General features: G+C 40.8%; 1 protein-coding gene across 1 annotated transcript; it reads right to left on the bottom strand.

The window, feature by feature from the left end:
* Positions 1-370: 370 nt before the first annotated feature.
* Positions 371-12,973, bottom strand: TFAM (transcription factor A, mitochondrial; the record flags this gene model as incomplete). Its single annotated transcript, XM_080698688.1, has 7 exons — positions 371-514; positions 2,075-2,131; positions 7,497-7,592; positions 8,921-9,070; positions 9,442-9,512; positions 12,134-12,252; positions 12,873-12,973. The coding sequence occupies 7 exons, from the start codon at positions 12,971-12,973 to the stop codon at positions 371-373; spliced, it is 738 nt and encodes a 245-aa protein (XP_080554814.1).
* Positions 12,974-20,468: the final 7,495 nt, after the last annotated feature.

The following is a 20,468-nucleotide window of genomic DNA, read 5'->3' as shown; positions in this document are numbered from 1 at the left end:
TAGGTGAGAATTTTTAAAAGAAATTTCGACTTCCATAATGTAAGGAACAAGAATAGTCTTTCCATAATTGTCTTCCAATATAAAAAAACTTGTCTCATTTACCTTTATCAAAGGTATTAGTTACATTTGCATGGAATATTTTGATCTTCAGTAGTTCTGAAACAGAAAATCAAATTTTTCATGACTCTGCATCTATTGGTTTTTTTAAATATTAATACAAAATGTATTCAACTGGAAGAAGTCTGTGGGCTAAAGAAAAAAACAATTGAATATGTTTACCAACTTTATCCTTTCTAATTACAGCAGCTATAGGTTTTGAGACCTAATGGTTTCTTGTTCCTAATCATCATGAACAGAGATGTCTTCTATCTTAACTCTCCTCAATGTCATCTTTTGTTAGATGTTTCTTTTGACGTACTAGATCAGTTCGTCCAACTTCAATCATTTGTTCTTCCCAAGATTTTATTTCATTTTCATAACGAATTTTATCATCATTAGCAAGTTGAATATATACCTGAGAAAAAAGAATAATTCTATAATGACTTATTTAGAAAAGAGCAATTAATTTTTGGAATGCTTCCATATACACATAGAAATTGTATCACCATTCTCTAGGTAGACAAAATGAAGAAAGAATGTTTTGGTGAGATAAATGTTAGATGAGAAAAAGGCTGAGAAAGCTTTTATAAGCATTAATAAAGTTATTATAATTTTAGGGCTTGGAATGGAAAGATGGTAAAAGTAGGGTAGGATCACCACGCAACATATAATGTATACGCTAAGATTATAAGTAATGTTGTTTAGGGGTTTTTGGTACTGGGGATTGAACCCAGGGATGCTTTCACACCAAGCCCCATTTTATTCTTTGTTTTGAGACAGGGTCTCACCGCCTGGCCTAGAATTGGTCATTCTCCTGCCTCAGCTTTCCAAGTCACTGGACTTACAGGAGTGTGCCACCATGCCTGGCAACATTTTTTCTGTGTATGTGATGCTAGGGATTAAACCCAGGGGCCTTCTCTCTCTGAGCCACACCCCCAGCTCTATTTTATTTTTTATTTTGAAATAGTCTCTCACTAAGTTGCTGAGGGTCTTGCTAAATTGCTGAGGCTAGCCTTGAACCTGTCTGTGATCCTCCTATCTCAGCCTCCTAAGTCCTGGAATTATAGGCATGTGCCAGCTTGCCAGGTGATTAACATTTCTGTTTTTTTGAGTGTGTGTGTGTATGTTTGTGTTTGTTACTATAGATTGAACCTAGGGGCCTTTTACCTCTAAACTACACTCCCAGTCCTATTTTATTTTTTATTTTAAATAATCTCATTAAGTTAAAGATGGCCTTGGTATAACTTGCTGATTTGGTCAAGAACCTGTGATCCTCCTGTCTTAGCCTCCCAAGTATTGGAACTACAGGTGTAAACCATCATTTTAAATATTAAATGTTGGTTTTTTGAGTTTTCTTTTGTGGTACTATGGAGTGAATCCAGGTGCATTCTACCTCCAAGCTCCACCTCTAGCCCTACTTTTTTTTTTTTCTTGGTGGTACTGAAGATGGAACGCAGGGGCATTCTACCTCCGAGCTACACCCTCAGCCCTATTTTTTATTCTTTATTTTGAAACAGGGTCTGAGTTCCAAAGGGACTCACTAAGTAGTAGCTGAGGTTGTCCTTGAACTGCAATCCTGTCTCAGCCTCCCAAATGTTGGGATTACAAGTGTACAGCTTATTTTTTTCATTATTTTGGAACAGGGTCTCACTAAGTTGTAGAGGGCCTCACTAAGTAGCCAAGGCCGGCCATGAACCTGTGATCCTACTGACTTAGCCTCCCAAGTACTGGGATTACAAGCGTGCCCAAACATGCCCAGTTCAAATATTGGTATTTAAAAACTCTTGGCAGTCAAAAACTATGAGAGAGAAAAGACAAACTGGTATTAGTAATATATAAATACTTTTAAAATACTATTAGTAATATTAAACTGCTCTCATATAAAAAAGCCCTGTCCTAATTGAACATTTAAGAATATTTACCTTAAACACTTAGAATATTTAGAACACTTAAGACTAAATACCTTAATACTTACTTGCTTTTGAGAAATAGACAGATTTTTCCATGATTCATTTACACTCTTCAGCTTTGCCTGTAAAACAATGTTTAAGTAGTACATAAAAGGATTTCAGTAATTAGAGAAAACCCTTTTTTAGTGTTCACTCAACAAAAACTCAGATATCAATAATTATAGGCAAAGCTACTTCAGTTAACATGTTTCTAAACAAAAATTAATAAAATTTACAAAAATGAATTTATAAAGGTCCTTACCTTTTTAAATTCAGAAAAATTAATATCCAGACTCTGCATTCTGTTGAGGACTCACTTGAAAGATTGCTTTTATTTCTTACCTGTAGCTTTAGGTTTTATTCTAAAAGTTGTGTCTAAGTGTTTGGCATTGTCATAGAAATAATACAAGTCCCTAATTCTACTCAAACCTAATTATGTCACTTGAAAAATTCATTTTACCTCTCTTAGGCTTGGTTCTTCATCTATACAATTAAAGGAATAGAAATGTTTATTTTTGTTCCCTCCTGAAACCCAATAAACAAATTTTTTTTTTTTTTTTTTGGTGGTACTGGGGTTCCTGGAAGCCCTTCTACCTCCGGGCTACACTCCCAGACCTCTTTTTACATTTTATATTTGGAAACAGGGTCTCCTAAGCCAGCGCGCGCGGCTGGCTTCGAACCTGCGCGATCCTCCTGTCTCTGCCTCCCAAGCGCGGGGATTACAAGCGTGCGCCACCACGCCCGGCGTAAATTTTTAAGGCATAAAATACAAAGTTGGCAAAAAGGACTACCAAAACAAAATTTTGGAAGTTGAAAAGCAGATAGAAAGAGATAACTGGCTTAAATGGCCCCAAAAAGAGGATTGCTAATGGTACTGGGGGAAACCTAAAAGCAATATGACTTACAATTAAGAATTCCGAACAGTGAAGGCACTGAGAGCACCAGACAGATTTAAAACAGAGGTGAAGGTAGACTTGGTTGAAGTACTGTTTAAAATGAATGTAAATCAACCAGGCATGGTGGTGCCCACTTGTAATCCCAGTACTTGGGAGGCTGAAACAAGAGGACTGCATGTCGTGGCCAGCCTTGGAAACTTAGTGAAACGCTGTTTCAAAATAAAAAATAAAATAAGGCTGGGGGTATATCTCAGAGGTAGAATGCCCTTGGGTTCCATCCCTAGTACCACACACACTCACACACAAAAAAGTTAAATCACCATAGTGGATTCTAGGACATTAATCTTCTCACAAGAGTAAAACAGAATTACTCTATGAAAACCAATTATGGTTGAAAAACTAAAAGACTGGGCAGGAGGTATGTTTATCTAGCATTCAGTGAGGCTCTGAGATCGATCCCCAACAACTACAAAAAATTTAAGTCTCATTAAACTGCTAAGGGCAGGGCCTCAAACTTGCAATTCTCCCATCAAGAAGCCTTCCAAGTATTGGGATTACATGTGTGTGCCACTAAGCATGGCTGAAGGTTCAGTTATTGGGTGAGCAAATTCCAACTTAAGGGAAAAAAATTGATGCGTTTACATTTCAGTAATGTAGAACTACAGAAATCAAATTTAAAGTCCCAAGGTGAATAATGAAGTAAAGTATATAGCCAGTGAAGACTGTGCTACATATATACATTACTTAAGCATATGATAAACATTTGTAATATAAACCATTGATACAAATAACCTCAAGAGGCAGACTTGCCAAGTTTCATTTCATATTGCCATGGGTTAGGGGTCTGAATGTTCATTTCTTTCACCTCATCATATTATACAATAAAAACAAAACTGTCCACTTGGAGCTCCCAAGAGCAAAAAACAGAAAGACTAAGCCTGAGCAGTGACTGACAAGCCTTTTTTTTTCTCTGACACACTCACATGATGATATCTGCGAGTATAACACATTTTCATGGGCATAACCAAAATTTTATCAAAGAATATAACATGAAGCAATAGGTTATACTGAATTCCAAGTATAAAAATATAAAATATTATAGTTCTAGTCCCATTCCTTCCAGTGACTATAAAAATTAAGAGCTGCTGGGGTAGAAAAGTTTCCAGAACATTAACCACTCTGTGAATCTGAAAGTTCCAAGCCAACCTCAGTAACTCAGTGACTCTCAACAATTTTTAGAAGACCTACTTCAAAACAAAAAGGGCTGGGAGCAAAGGTCAAAGGTAGAATGCCCAGGTTTCAATCCTAAGTGCCCCCCAAAAAAACAAAACAACAAAAATAAAAAACCTTAAAAAGTTGGCAAGGTATGTATATTGTCAACTACACACTTGAGTTAACTGTATATGATTTAAAAAAGGACTTTTTTAGACTTCCGGGAAGATGGCAACGGAGAAAAGCAGGGCTTACGAGCCACGTTAACAACCAATCTCTATTACCACAAAATCAGCACCTTTCATAGCCAGAAAACACCATCAGCAGAGAAACAAAGAATGTAAATACAAGGGACGGAGAAAAAGAGGGCTGGAAAAACGAGACACCAGAAAGAAACTGTAGATGGCAGTGCTGCGGCTGGAGCCATGGCGCAGAGCCGCGCCGGCGCCATCCTCCCTTGTAGCACCAGGCTCCAAAGAGGAGGGGAACTCAGAACGGAGCTCAGAGCCAGAGAGGAGATACGCCGGCTTACAGCTAAGGAAACAGCAGCAGCGCCATACTGCTGGCGGCAGCAGCGAGCTCACCGGACAGCGCCAGACCAATGCACTCAACAGCCCACCAGGCTCCAGAGAGGAGTGGCGGACAGCGAGCGGAGATGAGCGGCTGCCAACCAGCCGGGCGGAATTTGGCAGATTTCTCGGGACAGGGAGTATCTAAAGCTCCCAGAGGCTGGGCTCAGCACACCCTGCAGGGACTCAGAGCAGAGCTCAAAAACAGAGAAGAAATACACCAGCCTGACGGCCGAGGGCGTGACAGTGGTGCCATATTGCCACCAGCGGCAGCAGCAGCGAATTCACCAAGTCCACTACAGCTCCAGCAGTGCACTCAACAACAGTGAGTTAAATTGAGGCCCCTACAGGAGAAATTCCAGTACTGCACTCACAGGGACTTGACCCAGAGGGGGAGTGGCGATGGCAGAGATATCACACCATAGTCACAATTCCTTGCAGGAGAACGCCCAACCTGGCAGCCCCCATGGTCTAAAGCAGCCTCAATTGACTCCCAGGGTCTGAGACTCTGCAATACAACCCAGTAAAGGAGTAGTGGTGACTGAGATACCACAGACTCGAGATCCAGAGCACCTTAAGTGAAGTCATAGTGACCCAAGGGAAGAACTCAGAGAAGGCACAAACTTCCAAAATCATGGGAAAGAGGAATAACAATGGAGCAATGAATGCCCACAACCCCACAACATCAGAACCTGATAAAACAGAATTTCAGAGATTTCTAGAAGATCAAATAAGGAAAATAACTGTAGAAATAATAGAGGTGTTTCGAAAAGAATTCAGAGAGAGCCAAAAAGAGATAAAGGATGTAATCAATGAAGTAAAGGCCTCAATTCAAAGTATAAACAACCGATTAGACCACAGGGAGAATAGAATCTCGCTCCTAGAAGATGATCACTCCATAAATGAACGCATAGTTTCTAATTTAGAAAAAAAAATCCAACAGCAGGAATTTGACATTGAAGAAATATGGGCCCATTTTAAGAGAGCTAACCTAAGAATAATTGGAATAGAGGAGGGAAAAGAAGGTGCAATCAAAGGGATCAACAATCTCTTCAAGGAAGTAATAGCAGAAAATTTTCCAAACATAGAGCAAGAGGTTGATAACACAGGTCCAGGAAACTTATAGAACTCCCTTTAGACAGGATCAGAGAAGAGGATCCCCACGCCACATAATTGTCAAAATGACTAATGTGGAAGCCAAGTAGAGAATCTAAAAGGCAACAAAAACAAAAGGCCAAGTGACATTCAGAGGCAAACCAATTAGAATCACTCCAGACGTCCCAAATCAAGTCATGAAAGCCAGAAGGGCTTGGAGTAACATATTTCAAACTCTGAAGAAAACAACTTCCAGCCAAAAATTTCCTACCCAGCAAAACTTTCTATCAAATTAGATGGGGAAATAAGAAGCTTCCATGACAAACAGAAACTAAAGGAATTTATATCTTCAAAACCAGCGCTAGAGAAAATACTCAAAGAGATTAACTACAAAGAAAAAATAGGCAACACACACCAGAACCAGAGAAACAAGATTTTCCATCCAACAGACAACTAAGATTGGTTATCTGTGGAGATTCATTATTTATCTTAGTCTTTTACATATCTCTAAATTGTATTGTTTGCTTTTATTGTTGCTAATTTTTAGGATTACTAGTTGGAATATTAATATACCTTCAGATACAGCATTTGGAAATATTTTATCCCATTCTATCAGTAACTTTTAACTCTGTTTACATTCTCCTTGGATATACAATTTTTTTTTTTATTTTTTAGGGAGTTATTTACCCTTCTGTTGCCTGTGCCATTGAAATCATATCCAAGAAATCACTGCCAATTTCAATGTTGTGAGGTTTTACGACCCAGATTTTCTTCTAGAAGTTTATAGTTTATATTTAGGTCTTTTATCTATTTTGAGTTAATATTTGTATATGTGTTAGGGAAGGGTCCAATTTTATTCTTTTTCATGTAATTATTATTTTTCAACAATATTTAGTTAAAAGATTATTTCCTCCACCAAATGTTCGTAGAAACCTTGTCAAAAATAACTTGACAATATATGGAAGAATTTATCTCTAGGCTTTAACTCCAACAGTTTATATATCTGCCTTTATAACAGTACTACACTGTTTCAATTATTGTAGCTTTATAAGGTTTGAAATCAGAAAATATACATCTTCTAGCTTTGTTCTTCAAGATTTTTGGGGGTATCTAGAGTCCATATCTCATATTAGGATAGATTTTTCCTGAAAAATAAATAAATGTATGATAGTTTCACCTAAAAAAAAAAAAAGAAAAAAATATTCTCTGGTAAGAAAGAAAGCAAAAAGAAATATTGAAATGTTATCTTTAAGTCATCAAAAGCGTGGCATCAGACAAATGAAACTGTTATGTAAGATTATCACTGTTAATTTTGGATAAATTGCTATAGTACTAGATGTCAACCACTAAGCCAAGCATGGGAAGGAGGGATGGGGAGGGAATGGGGTGGGGATTGGGTAGGGGCTAACTGGGTGATGTGTGTATGTATGTCTACAAAAGTTTTTTTTAATCCCAATATGATGTATGAATACAGTGCACCAATAAAAAATAAATAAATAAATAAAAATAAAAAATAAAAAAGGACTTTTTTCTCCTTTTCTCTTTGTCATTTGCTTATTTCTTTTACCAGCTAACATAGGATAGCCCCTAGAATTTCCTAAGCATTTTAATTTATTTTTATATGTTATTTTTAAATCAAAATAAAAATCTAAGAAACAAATGCAAATTCTATTTACCTGTGATGAAGTATCCTTAGCTTCTTGGAAACGTTCAGATACAAAAATGTTATAAGCTGAGCGAGGTCTTTTAGGTTTTCCAAGCATTGTTAATTCCTAAATAACAAAAATAGAAGGGTCAGATAATTTTAACCTCCATTTGACTTAATTTTACCTAAGGTATTCAATAATCAAAATTAAAGTGAATGTTTTGATCAGAATTTTTGAGAGCATTACATTTTAAAAATAATAGATTTCATGAGTTTTTTCCATTCAGAAATATTTCCTTTACATGTTATTCTAATGTTCTCTATGAAGTGAATAACTGAGCACATACATTAAAAAAAAAATTTTTTTTTAAAGGATAAAAAGTTCCTGGTTTCATCCTTGCAGGACACTATCATCCCCTTGGCCAAATCACTGCATCTCTTTAGCACTGTACTATCTGCGATAATCTCTCCACTCATTCCTCAGCCTTTAAAGTTCAACACGTGTTTGGTTCTTACTAGAAGAATAAGGAGAGAAAGGAAATAACCCTTCTATCTGCCTAATCTTCATTTCTGGTCCCCTCTACCCTAAGCACAGGCAGGGTGCTTTAAGGAAGGAGAGTGAAAGAGAGAAAATACACATCAGTAATCACCCTTCCAAAATACCACCTCTGTACAGACATTTTCTCTCTTACTCTTAGTATCCTTTCTGCTTTTCTTTTACTATATGAACCAGCAGACTTAGATTATCATCATTGGTTCAAAACTAGCTAAGTCTTCACACCTAGTGCTAGTATAGCTTGACACACATCAGGGTTAGAAAGAGATGCCTTAGCATCTCGTTTCAGAGAAATAGGTTTAACTCAACCATTTTCTAATAGTGTATGTTCAGAAAAACTTAGTCTAACTTTCAAAAAATAGTTTTGAGGAAGACTAACACTAAACTGGGAGCTATAAACTTTGAACCATGTGTAATTTTTTAATAGTTATTTGAGAAAAAGTAGAATTCTATCCTAAAGGTACTTCTTACTCATTAAATTTTTCTGATATGTTAATGATAAGTCAATTCAGCAATCTTCAAACTCACATTACCTATAGAAATATTCAAATGAGAAGGTTATATATTCTACATGTGACTCAGAAACAAAGATTCTTGCTGTTCTTGGTTTGGATGTTTCATAACTGTTTCTATAGTTTTGTTATCAGTCTTACTAACTGCATATTCTACATTTAGATAAATCCAAAAGTAGCAATAATAATTTTTAAGACAGACTCAATGACAAGTGGTCCTAAGGGTAAAAGAGAATGATCCCATCTTTTGCTTAATTGGAGTGCACCTGATGACATTCTACCATAACTGATCTACATTTATCATCAAAATACACGAATACTACCTAAATTATAGTTACATGAATTTCAACTCTTTTTCATAAAAAAGAACACTTCAATGATACTCACTCTCTTTCTTATTAAAGCTTTCTTTTTTAAACGTCTTTGCAAGATTTCTTTTTCCAAGGATATCATCTGATTTGGAGTTAGCTGTTTTTGAATTCTGTCTATCTCTTCTTTGTATGCCTGCCATTCTACCTTATAAGCATCTTCATATATCTATAAAAAAATCCAAATAAAAGATCAACAAACTGTTGCTGGCAAATTCAATATATTATATCTGCCAGAGAAAAACAACCACATGACTTTGAATAAAGAGATATTGAACCACAGGAGAAAAATGTGCTCTCAGATGAAATCTACTTTTTTTCATATACTTGCTAATCAACACGAGAGCATAGCAATGAGCCTCCATTTTTCAAAAGGCTAACCATTTATCTCATTTATATTCTCATCATTTATGTGGATCAGAAGTTATAGAGTTCCCTTGTAAATGATACATAGTTTTAAAAAGCCCATCTGGCCCTTTAAAAGACATGACAATCATTCCTAGGTGAAAAATGGTCAGCAAATGTGAAAACTTTGCTTACTTTTTTCTCCGAATCAGGAAGTTCCCTCCATTGTTCTGAAATTCTTTTAATTAGTTCTGAAATTTTTGCATCTATGAATTGGAATAAAATTTAAAATGTCACAATTTTATCACTCCGGGTTAATTTCTTCCTTCCTTTTACTTTTTCTTTTCTTATTTTTGTAGTGCTAGGGATTGAACCAGGGGAATTCTACCTTCAAGCTACACCCCCAACTTGATTTTTCTATTCTTTGTTTTGAAAAAGGGTCTAAGCTGCAGAGGGCCTAGGTAGCTGAGGCTGGCCATGAACCTGCGATTCTCCTGCCTCAGCTTCCCAAGTACTGGGATTACAAGTGTGCATCATCACGTTCAGCTTCTCTTTTTGTTAAAATGGTACTAAGGAATGAACCCAGAGCTGCTTGCATGCTAGGCAAATGCTCTAAAAATTGAGCTACATCCCCAGTCATTTTTGTTTTCTTTATGTCACTAGGCCATAAAGACCACAGGGGTATTCTATCTCTGAGCTATATTCACAGCCCTTTTAAATTTTTATTTGAAACAGTACTTGGAAAGCTAAAATAGGAGGATCACAGGTTCAAGGTCAGCCTCAGCAATTTAGCAAACTCTGTTTCAAAATAAAAAATTAAATAGGGCTGGGGGTGTAGCCTGGAGATAAATTGCCTCAGGTTCAATTGCCAAAACCACTATTACCACCAAAAAAGAGTGTTATTTGAAATAGACCACCAAAAACAATCCTTAGAAATTAACTACTAGTACACTGGGTTTAGTGGCACATGCCTGTAATCCCTGTACTTGGGAGGCTGAGATGGGAGGATCGTAGGTATGAAACCAGCCTCAGGAACTTAGTGAGGCTCTCAGCAAAGCAGCAAGACCTTGTTTCCAAATAAAAAATAAAATAGGGCTGGGGAATTATTGCTTGGATGTAAAATAACCCTGGGTTCCATCCCCAGTACTACAAAAAATAAAGAACTAAAGACATTAACTACTAGTTTAAGCAGCTTGGTGATCAACTGTTTTAAGTGTTTTTGGAGTGCATTCTAGAGATTGAAGTCAGGGACATTCTACCTCTGGGCTATACCTATTTTACTTTTTATTTGAAACAGGGCATTGCTAAGTTACCATGCACTAATTTCAAACCTGCAATCCTTCTGTCTTAGCCTCCCAAATACTGGGATTACAGTCATGTATCACCAAGGTTGAATAATTCCATTATTTTAATCAAAATATTTTTTCAAGTCTTAGAAATTATGTTCATAAAAACTGATTATGATTAAACTACAAAATATAGGTGATTCATATAATACACTTTTTCTTTTGTGTGTGTGTGTGTGTGTGTGGTACTAGAGATTGGAACCCAGGGACCTTCTACCTCTGGGCTACACTCCCAGACAGACACACACACACACACACAAATTTGGCAGGACTGAGAATGGAACCCAAGGGCATTCTACCTTTGAGCTAGACCCCCAGCCCTATTTTCTATTCTTTATTTGGAAACAGGGTCTCACTGAGTTGCAAAGGGCCTCAGTAAGTAGCAGAGGCTCTCCGCAAACCACGATCCTCCTGTTTCAGCCTCCCAAATGCTGGGATTACAAGCATGTGCCACCATGCCCAGCTACCTATTTTATATTTCACTTGGTAACAGGGTCTCTCTAAGTTGCTGAGTGCCTCCCTAAGCTTCTGAGGCTGGCTTTGAACCTGCGATCCTCTGGTCTCAGCTTTCCAAGTACTGGGATTACAAGCCTGTGCCACCACACCCAGCTTTCTTACATCTTTTATTTCAATTATAGAAATACCTGTTAGTCCCAAATCTTATATTGAAAAGATACTTAAGCATGTCCCTTGCCTATAATGTTAATGTCTTTATTAAAGCTCAATTGATTTTCACAAGTATCCCGTGAAACAGTTCTACATATAAAAGGACTGTAGAAATCTTAAGATTAGTTATTAATTTAGCTATTAACGTTATCATACAACTCTAAATGAAGTTCCTACAGCCTTTCTAGGAAGTCAACAAACATCATAGTTGGAAATTTTTTTTCAAGAACTCAGAAACAATTTTTAGTGAAAAGCTCTTGAAATCAGTATTTTGTAGAAAGCTTTACAATTCACAGAATACATTATTTCACTGCAACTTTATGAGTATCTTAAGACAGAAGCAGCAGCTGAACAAAAGATGCAATGATTTATCAATGGTTTCTAAGGCAACTAGGACCCACACTTAAGCTTTCCCATTCTTTTCCCAGGTGCTTTCCATATTACAGGTTTTTTTTAAAAAGTACTTTTTATTAGTTCTCACTTTTTTTTTTTTTTTTTCCGGTACTGGGAAGGGAACCCAAGGGCACTGAACCTCCGACGCTACACCCCCAATCCAATTTTCTAGTCTTTTTTGAAACAGCGTCTCACTGAGTTAGAAAGGGTCTAAATAGTTGAAGCTATCTGCAAATCGCAATCCCCAGGTCACTGCCTCTTGAATGCTGAAATTACAAGCATGCGCCACCACACCGGGTCTAGTTCTCACTTCTATTTAGAGGATTTCTATTTTATATAAAATGTTATACTTTATATTTTACAGACCACCAAACAAAATTATATTCCAGCAGTAACTAGATGTTTTAGTAGTGCAAACCAAGCAGTCTCTTAGTGGCCTTTTAATTACATCAGAGAAGAGTATAAATCCTCAAAATCCTTACCTGGGTTCCGAGCTCTAACCACGGGTAGCTGTTCTTTTGAAAATCGAAGAAATGAAGTCATAGGTTTCTTTGGATAACAACTCATGGTGGATGAAAACCATTTCGGGATATATACAAAACTATATATAAATAGAAAATAACGTCAGGTATTTAATTGCCAATATTCATATATACATGAACATAGTTCCAAAGAAGATGTGGTCAAGATGCTATATATGTGACACCTTCAACGAGAATGCCAAGGACTTCTTTATCTTCTGGAGTTGTTCTGGAGGGCTGAGGATTGAACCTATGGCTTCAAGTAGGCTTGGCTAGTGTGGTAGCACTGGACTACACCCCCAGCCATTATGATTTATCTAAATCCTACCCTAGCCAAAAGGAAGAGCCTGCAGGACCAAGTCTGTAGGCCCTTACCTCTTAGCAAGAGCAAAGTGGAAAAATGCACCTATACTGTAGCTCCTAGGCCCCACCTCCAGTCGTCTAGACGACGGCAGGTGACCTTTGGCGGGACTTCGAAAGGCGCCAAACCAGTGCTTTGAGGTTGGCCAGTGAGGGTAGCGGGAAGCAAAAGTAGTACGGTGGTGCTAAAGAAGTAGGGCCTGGTCTCAAAGCCATAGTACACCTGGCAAGGTAGAGGTCTGAACAGCGGGGCCAGCGAGTCTGACCTAAGAGAGACAGCCAGCGCAGAGCAGTGCCTCCGCGCCATCCCGGGAGCTCCGCGCCCCGCAGGCCTTCCTACCTGAAAGGTGAGCGCAGGCGATTTCCGCAGCCCGCGCACAGCTCGGCTCCTGACCGCCCCAGGGACCGCAGCGCGCCCCACACGCCCCGCAGGAGCGCCATCGCGGCGGCGCGCCACGCCGCGGCCCGCACCGCCCTCGCAGGAGCCGCCTCGCACACCAGAACCGCCCCAGCAGTGACGACTCGAACCCTCGTGCGGCCCTCGGCGGACTGCAGCTACCATGCCCGCCGCGCGCGAGGCACTGTGGGAGCGGGCGCACTTCCGGCCGGGGCGGGGCCCGCGGCGGGCAGGCCCTACCCGGGGCTGGGGGAGAGCCGCCCGGCCTGGGGGCGCCGCGAGTCACCTCTGCCCGGCCGCCCCGGCCCTGGGTCCTCGGTCCTCGGCGGGCCTAAGACTGGCGGGCCGTCCGGCCCGAGCCGAGCCCCGAGCGCGCCGCGGTCACGTCATCCGGGACGGCCGGGCTGACGTCACAGACGTGCCCGCGGCCGGGCGGGCTCGGGAGTCGCGGGCGCCGCAGACCCCGCCAGGCGGCGCTCCCGAGGCCATCTTTTTAATGCGTCCCGAAAGAACTTTAGATAAAGTTCTAATGCCAGTGGTCTTGGGACCCCATTTGACTATTTTTATTTTGGGTGTGGTACTGGGGGTTGAATCCCAGCGGCATTGTACCTCTGAGTTATACTTCCAGCCCTATTTATTTTTAATTATTATTCTTTAAACAAGGTCTCACTGAGAACCTTGCTAAATTGGCGGCGGGCCAGAAACCTCAATCCTCCGGCCTCCGACTCCCAAGTACTGGATTGCAGGTGTGTACCACCAGGCCCGGCTCTTGAGAATAACTTTTAAAGCAATAGAGTTTTAGACTGCCTTCCCTTATACTGCACAGTCTTCAAGTCTGACCTCCAATCCTGATTAATTTGAGCATTGGAAACTTTGACTATTTAGTTGTCCGCTTATTCAAGTTCTACTGCCAGAACTTGAGGAACATTAACTTCTTAATGTCTTGTATCCAGAGTGCTGTATTTCCTTACCAACAGGCAGTTCCCCTCTGCAAATGAAGATGGACTTTAGATGAGTTTTCCTGAAGCCATAACAATATGTGACAAGTACTCTTTGAGATATCGATTGAACAGTTTTTTGTTTTTGTAAAATTCAAAAATTGTATTTGTAGTCCATTGCCATTTCTGTATAGGCAATGGCATAAAAAAGATTAGGAAGATTGAAAGATATCAATATCTAGTAGCCCTTTCAGCTTTTAAATACCACTTTAAAAAAATAAACACCTCCTGAAACAAACTTTCTCTGTTGGATACCTGTAATTGTTAGAGGCTAGTTAATGGAAAAGCTACATTCGAATATGTGTATACAAGTGAATGTAACATTGTTAGCCTGGACACTCAGTATTGGGAAGGATGGAAAAGGGGAAGAGGGGTGGGAGGAGAAGAGCACCAAGTATTGTGTGACTATATATCATTGTCAACATGATCCACATTATCTGGATCATCATTATGATCAAACCATCTGGATGATTTGATCATTATCATGATCCATTCATCTTTATAGTGCACCAATAAAGAAAAAAAATTTTACTGAGCTGGGTGTGGTGGCCCACACTTACAGTCCCAGCATTTGGGAGGCTGAGACAGAATCACAGGTTCATGGCCAGCCTCGGTTACTTAGTGAGGCCCTTTGCAACTCAGTGAGACCCTGTTTAAAAAATAAAGAATAAAAAATAGGGCTGGGGGTGTAGCTCAGAGGTAGAATGCCTCTGGGTTCCATCCCCAGTACAGAAAAAAAAAAAAATTACTAGTCTGCTGCCTTCCTGTTGCTTTGAAACTGGCACTTTAGAGCTACAGGGTACTACGCCCACTTCTTTTAAGTAGTAAACAATTGCCACCACTTCCCTTTTCATAAACCATGAAAATAGGGACCTTACAGGTCATCTATTCAAAGTTCTTTTACTGTCATGGAAACATTTTTCCCCCTGAGTATATACTATGTACAAGGTCCCAAATAGAAATATAAGACACAAAAATCCCCATAAAGTCTAGTTTCAAAGGCAAAGAAAGAAATCATTACTGCACAATGCTTAGAAGTAAATATGGGAAGGAATTCTTTATACTTACATGTAAGGTGATGTCTAAAACACTTTCTGGTTTTCTAGAATGTTTTTGTGCTTTCAGATGTTTGATAAAAAGTTAAACTTCTTTGGGGTATTTAAAAAATATTTTATTGTTTTTAAGCGTCACTTGGGAAAATTTGCTTTAAGTTCTTATAAATCAAATTGATCACATTTCTGTTTTCATCAGATCCCAATCATTACATGGTAGGGATACTTTTATTTCCAATTAAATATTTACACAGAAAACATAACTCGTCTTTTGAAAGAAAGGACATATGGTTTCATTTATGCTTATTTTATAAAACAAAGACTTAATACAGCCCACCCCAGGGTTCTGTTCCTTTGTTTTAAAAGTCCATTTCCCATGATTTCAAAGGTCAGTTGTAGCCTCATGACGTTCATATTTTATGTCGAATCCAAACCTCTCCTTTTAGTTCTATATCCATTTAACCACTGTCTTTGGACATCACCATCATCTCAAAGGTATTTCAGTTTCAACCTTCCATGAACAAAATTCATTCTTCTCTATCTTGAACCCTTAGTAAGTGGCACTGATTTTCCACTCCAATCATGCAAGACAGTAAATTGATAAGTCATTTTAGAATTTCTTCCAATGCACCTCCACTTCCAACTGCTGGTGAATCTGCCTTATTCGTCCTTTTAGTATGTATCCCTCCTCCCTAGTCGCACTTTGTTGCTTTTCTTCAGGCCAGTAATTTGTTAGGAAGTCAACTCTCCAAAAAGGAAAACCCTTATTTGCAGTGTTTGCCATGTTCCATGGTATAAATACGCCCACAGTGGCTAATTTCAGGCTACCACCTTGAAGTCACTGAATCTGAAGTGGGGAGGTAATGAGTGTAATTGGCTAGGTTAGTACCAGCTAGCTCCTGTATGCCACTGTTTCAGGCTCTGCCATTCTTTCCCAAACTCTTAGAGTAAGTTTCCCTTTTTCAGTGTTTTTTCCTTCCAAATTAAATACCATATTATAGGGTCAATATTTCTAAAAGGTAAAGACATTCATTAATTTATTCATTGACTATGTATTGGGTACCAACTTGGTGCCAGGTAGGAAGTCATCCCATTTCTGTACTTGAAACCTGATTACCCACAGAATCAAGTTCAAATTCTTATACATAGCATATGAGTCCTCTATGAACTGACCCTTTTGTTTCCTTTATAACTTTTTCCTTGCTTTACCTTTTTAAAAAATAATTTACGCTGGGCGTGGTGGCGCACGCTTGTAATCCTCGCGCTTTGGAGGCAGAGACAGGAGGATCGCGCAGGTTTGAAGCCAGCCACACGCGCGCTGGCTTAGGAGACCCTGTTTCCAAATAAAAATGTAAAAATAGGTCTGGGAGTGTAGCCCGGAGGTAGAAGGGCTTCCAGGAACCTCAGTATCACCAAATAAAATAAAATAAAATAAAATAAAATAATTTACAACTTATTTCTTCTATTTAGTACTCATTCACTTTATTCAGGTCTGGGTTTTCCATTGCTTTTTGTATAATATGCCAAAGGAATGGAGATTACTCAGTAAGGATTTAAACTGAAAAGTAAGGCAGAGCTGGGTTCAATTCCTTCTCGTATATTACAAGATGTGTGACTTGCCAATAATAATCTCTTTGACCCAGAGTTTCCCCTATCCATAAATTGGGGATAATAATAGCTGATTGTTAGAATTGTGATTATAGTGTGCAAAAGGTTCTTAGTAAAGTTCCTAGGACATAGCAATGGCTCAATAAATAACAGCTATTTTTATCCTTTATTTTCAGAAAAATTATTTTTTGTGGTGCTGGGGATGGAACCCAAAGGCTTTCTACCTTTGGGCTACACTCCCAGACATATTTTTTATTTTATTTGGAAACAGGTGTCACTAAGTTGCAGAGAGCCTCACTAAGTAGCTGAGGCTGGCTTCTAACCTGTGTGATCCTCCTGTCTCAGCCTCTCAAGTACTGGGATTACAAGCATGCACCACCATGCCCGGCTTTTTCAGAACAATTATAATTAGCTTCTAACTTATAATATAGATCACCTTCCCAAAAAAGTCAGATTTGCATCATGGCCCTATCGCTTATTTTGTCATTTTTTCTCCCTGTTAAATAGTATACATACTAAATAACCACATTGCTCTCTTTAGTAGAATTCTTTTTCTTGTTTGCTTGCTTTTTTCTTTTTTTTCTTCTTAGCAGTGCTGAGCACAAGCTAGGGTCTTGTGTGCTTGTGTGTGCTAGGCACTTTAGCACTGATCTCTGCATTCATTGAGCTCCTACTCCCTCTTTGAACTGAAATTTTAACATTTTTTTAATTGGTAATTTAAAACAGAAACACTAGTCATTGAATACTAAAACAACAAACCCTTACATTGGGATAATACTTTAATATTTTTGAAACATACTTATATAAATATGCTTATATAAACTTATATAAACATATTTTATGTGATTGAATGATTCACAAATCAAAGAAAAAGATAAATTATTATCATGACCATTGTCCCAGATTTCTGTATAAGAAAAATGAAGTTAAGAAGGCCCAAGTCTTACGGTTCCAATATTTAGTTGTGTTAAGGGATACCTGATAGTCCAACTCATTGTCCTATGATTTTCCCACTGTATCAGACCACTCTTCAGACTTAGTCAGCACACTACTTCATTCTAGCCCCAAATGTCTTCCTTGAATCTGCTACAGCATGTGTACTTGTGTCACTTACTGTGACCATATACCACTCTTTTTTTTTTATTGGTGCATTGTAATCATACATCACATTGGAATACAAGACTTGAGAGGATATATAAGCACACATCATCCAATTAGGCCTCATCCAGCCCCCATCCCATTCCCACCCTCTCCCTTGATCCCATGCTTGTTTGGTGATTAACTTTGATATATTTGTTTATGTACCTCCTGCATTTTAAAGAGACTCCATCCTCCCCTATTCCATACCCTCTGATTGGTCACCTTAGTTGCTTCACTATAGGGCCCTTTCTATAGCTCGACCTCTTCCTGTTGCCCCTTTCCTCCTAGTTTTTGCTGATTACAGGAAGCATCTGATTTTTATTTTCTGCGATATTTCTCTATGCATGCTGTGTTGCAAGTACAGATCCCACTCTTGACAGCCCCAGTAGTGGCGTGGCTACCCGGTGGACTGATCCAGACCTCGCTGGCTCAAGCAGCGGCCTTGCCTCATGGGAGGCCCCCATTCTGGTCTTGTTGGCCCCGACACCAGCCTAACCCCTCAGCTGGCTCCGATCCCGGCCTCGCTGGCCCCAGCACCGGCCTAACCCCTTGGCAGGCTCCGATCCTGGCCTTGGAGGCCCCAGTAGTGGCCTTGCCTCCTAACAGGCTCCAATGACGGCCGTTGGCCCCAGCATTGGCCTAACCCCTCAGCAGGCTCTTATCCTGGCCTTGGAAGCCCCAGCACCGGCCTTGCCTCATGACAGGCTCCGATGCTGGCCGCTGGCCCCAGCATCGGCCTAACCCCTTGGCAGGCTTTGATCCCAGCCTCGGAGGCCCCAGTAGCAGCCTTGCCTCACAGAAGGCTCTGATGCCGGCCGATGGCCCCGGCACCAGCCTAACCCCTCGGCAGGCTCCGATCCCAGATTCGGAGACCCCAGCACCGGCATTGCCTCATGGTGAGCTCTGATCCCGGCCTTGCTGGCCCCAGCACGGGCCTAACCCCTCGGCAGGCTCCGATCCTGGCCTCAAAGGCCCCAGCACCAGCCTTGCCTCACGGCAGGCTCCGATCCCGGCCTCACTGGCCCCAGCATCGGCCTTGCCTCACGGCAGGCTCCAATCCCAGCTTTGCTGTGTCCGTCGCCGGCCTCACCCCTCGGCAGGCTCCAATCCGAGCACCCTCTTCACCCAACAAATTGTTCCACGTTCTCGAGGGTGCGTGGTGGTAGCATTCTGCCTCTGGGGTTATTATTATAAAGGTTCCAGGTGTAATGCATCAGATCTCTGCCTCCCCTGAGTACTGGCCACTGCCACTGCCACTGCCTCTACCAGTTTAAATCTTTCCCAAGCTCTTTTTCCACTCTGAATGTTGTCCAGTGTTCCTAAGCATGCGTGACGGTAGCATTTGACATTTGGTGTAATTTCTCCAAAAAAATAAGGTTGGTAGGATCCGATTTCTGCTTCTCCTGAATACAAGTCTCCACTGCCATCGCAGAGACTGCTTTCAACACTGCCTTTCTCCTTGGTCTCCGCTACTAAACTCTCTCCTTATAGGTGATGTCCAAGATTCTTAACAATATAGAGAAACAGCAGTCCTCCTTCAAGGAGAATTTTTCCATAAGTTCCAGTGCATTTGGATAAGTTTTGTCTGCATCTCCAGTATCCTGGCATCCACCACGGCCTTCTTAACCCCTCTCTGATATTTTTCTTTTTTTTTTTCTTTTTCTTTTCCTTTTTTTTTTTCAATAAGAGAAGATAGTATGTGTGGTTTGAGAAGGTAGTGGGATCAGGCACTCAGTAGCACTGTGACCCAGCCCAGTTTCCCCATGGGTCCAGTATGCTCCGCACTACTCCGCCTGGGGCCCAGAGTCCTGCGACCAGGGCCCTGGCTGTTCAGGGGTCTGGTGTGCCCTGCCTGACCCCTGCCCAGGACCCAGGGTCTTACTGGGCCCGGTTTCTCCAGGGGTCTGACGTGCTATGTGCAGTCCGGCCCGGGACCCAGAGTCCTGCAACCTGGGCTCCAGCTGGTGTGCCCTGCGTGACCCCTGCCCGGGACCCAGGGTCTTACTGGGCCCGGTTTCTCCAGGGGTCTGGCGTGCTCCGCGCGGTCCGGCCCAGGACCCGGTGTCTCGCGACCCGGGCCCCGGCTGTTCTGGGGTTCTGGCGTGCCCCGCGAGACCCCTGCCCGGGACCCAGGGTCTTACTGGGCCTGATTTCTCCAGGGGTCTGGCGTGCTCCGCGTGGTCCGGCCCAGGGCCCAGGTCCCAGAGTCCCGCGACCCGGGCCCCAGCTGTTCCGGGGTTCCGGCGTGCCCTGCACGACCCGGGCCCCCTACCACTCTTAATTCTAATATTTTCTTTCTCTTTCATTAATTCATTCATTCATTCATTCATTCATTTGTGGTACTGGGGATGGAACCCAGGGGCTTTCTACCTTCATTCATTCATCCATTCATTTGTGGTACCAGGGATGGAACCCAGGGGCTACTTCCAGGCTATACTCCCAAACCTATTTTATATTTTATTTGGAAACAGGATCTCACTAAGTTTCTGAGAGCCTCACTAACTAGCTAAGGCTTGCTTCAAACCTGTGTAATCCTCCTGTCTCAGCCTCCCAAGTACTAGGATTACAAGCGGGTGCCACCATGCCCAGCTCTAATATTTTCTATGTATGCATTTTTCCATCAATAGATGGTAAATTACTTGATAATTAAGAATAGAACTGTCTTATGCTTCATTTTAATCCCCTCTAGTATGTAACACTAGTGAGCATTATAGGTGGATAGACAGAGGCAGATGGCAAGA

Source organism: Muscardinus avellanarius (genome assembly GCF_963383645.1).
Source record: "Muscardinus avellanarius genome assembly, chromosome: 7".
Taxonomy (NCBI): Eukaryota; Metazoa; Chordata; class Mammalia; order Rodentia; family Gliridae; genus Muscardinus; species Muscardinus avellanarius.
Note: the sequence above shows the minus strand (reverse complement) of the source record. Positions and strands in the feature narration are given on the sequence as shown.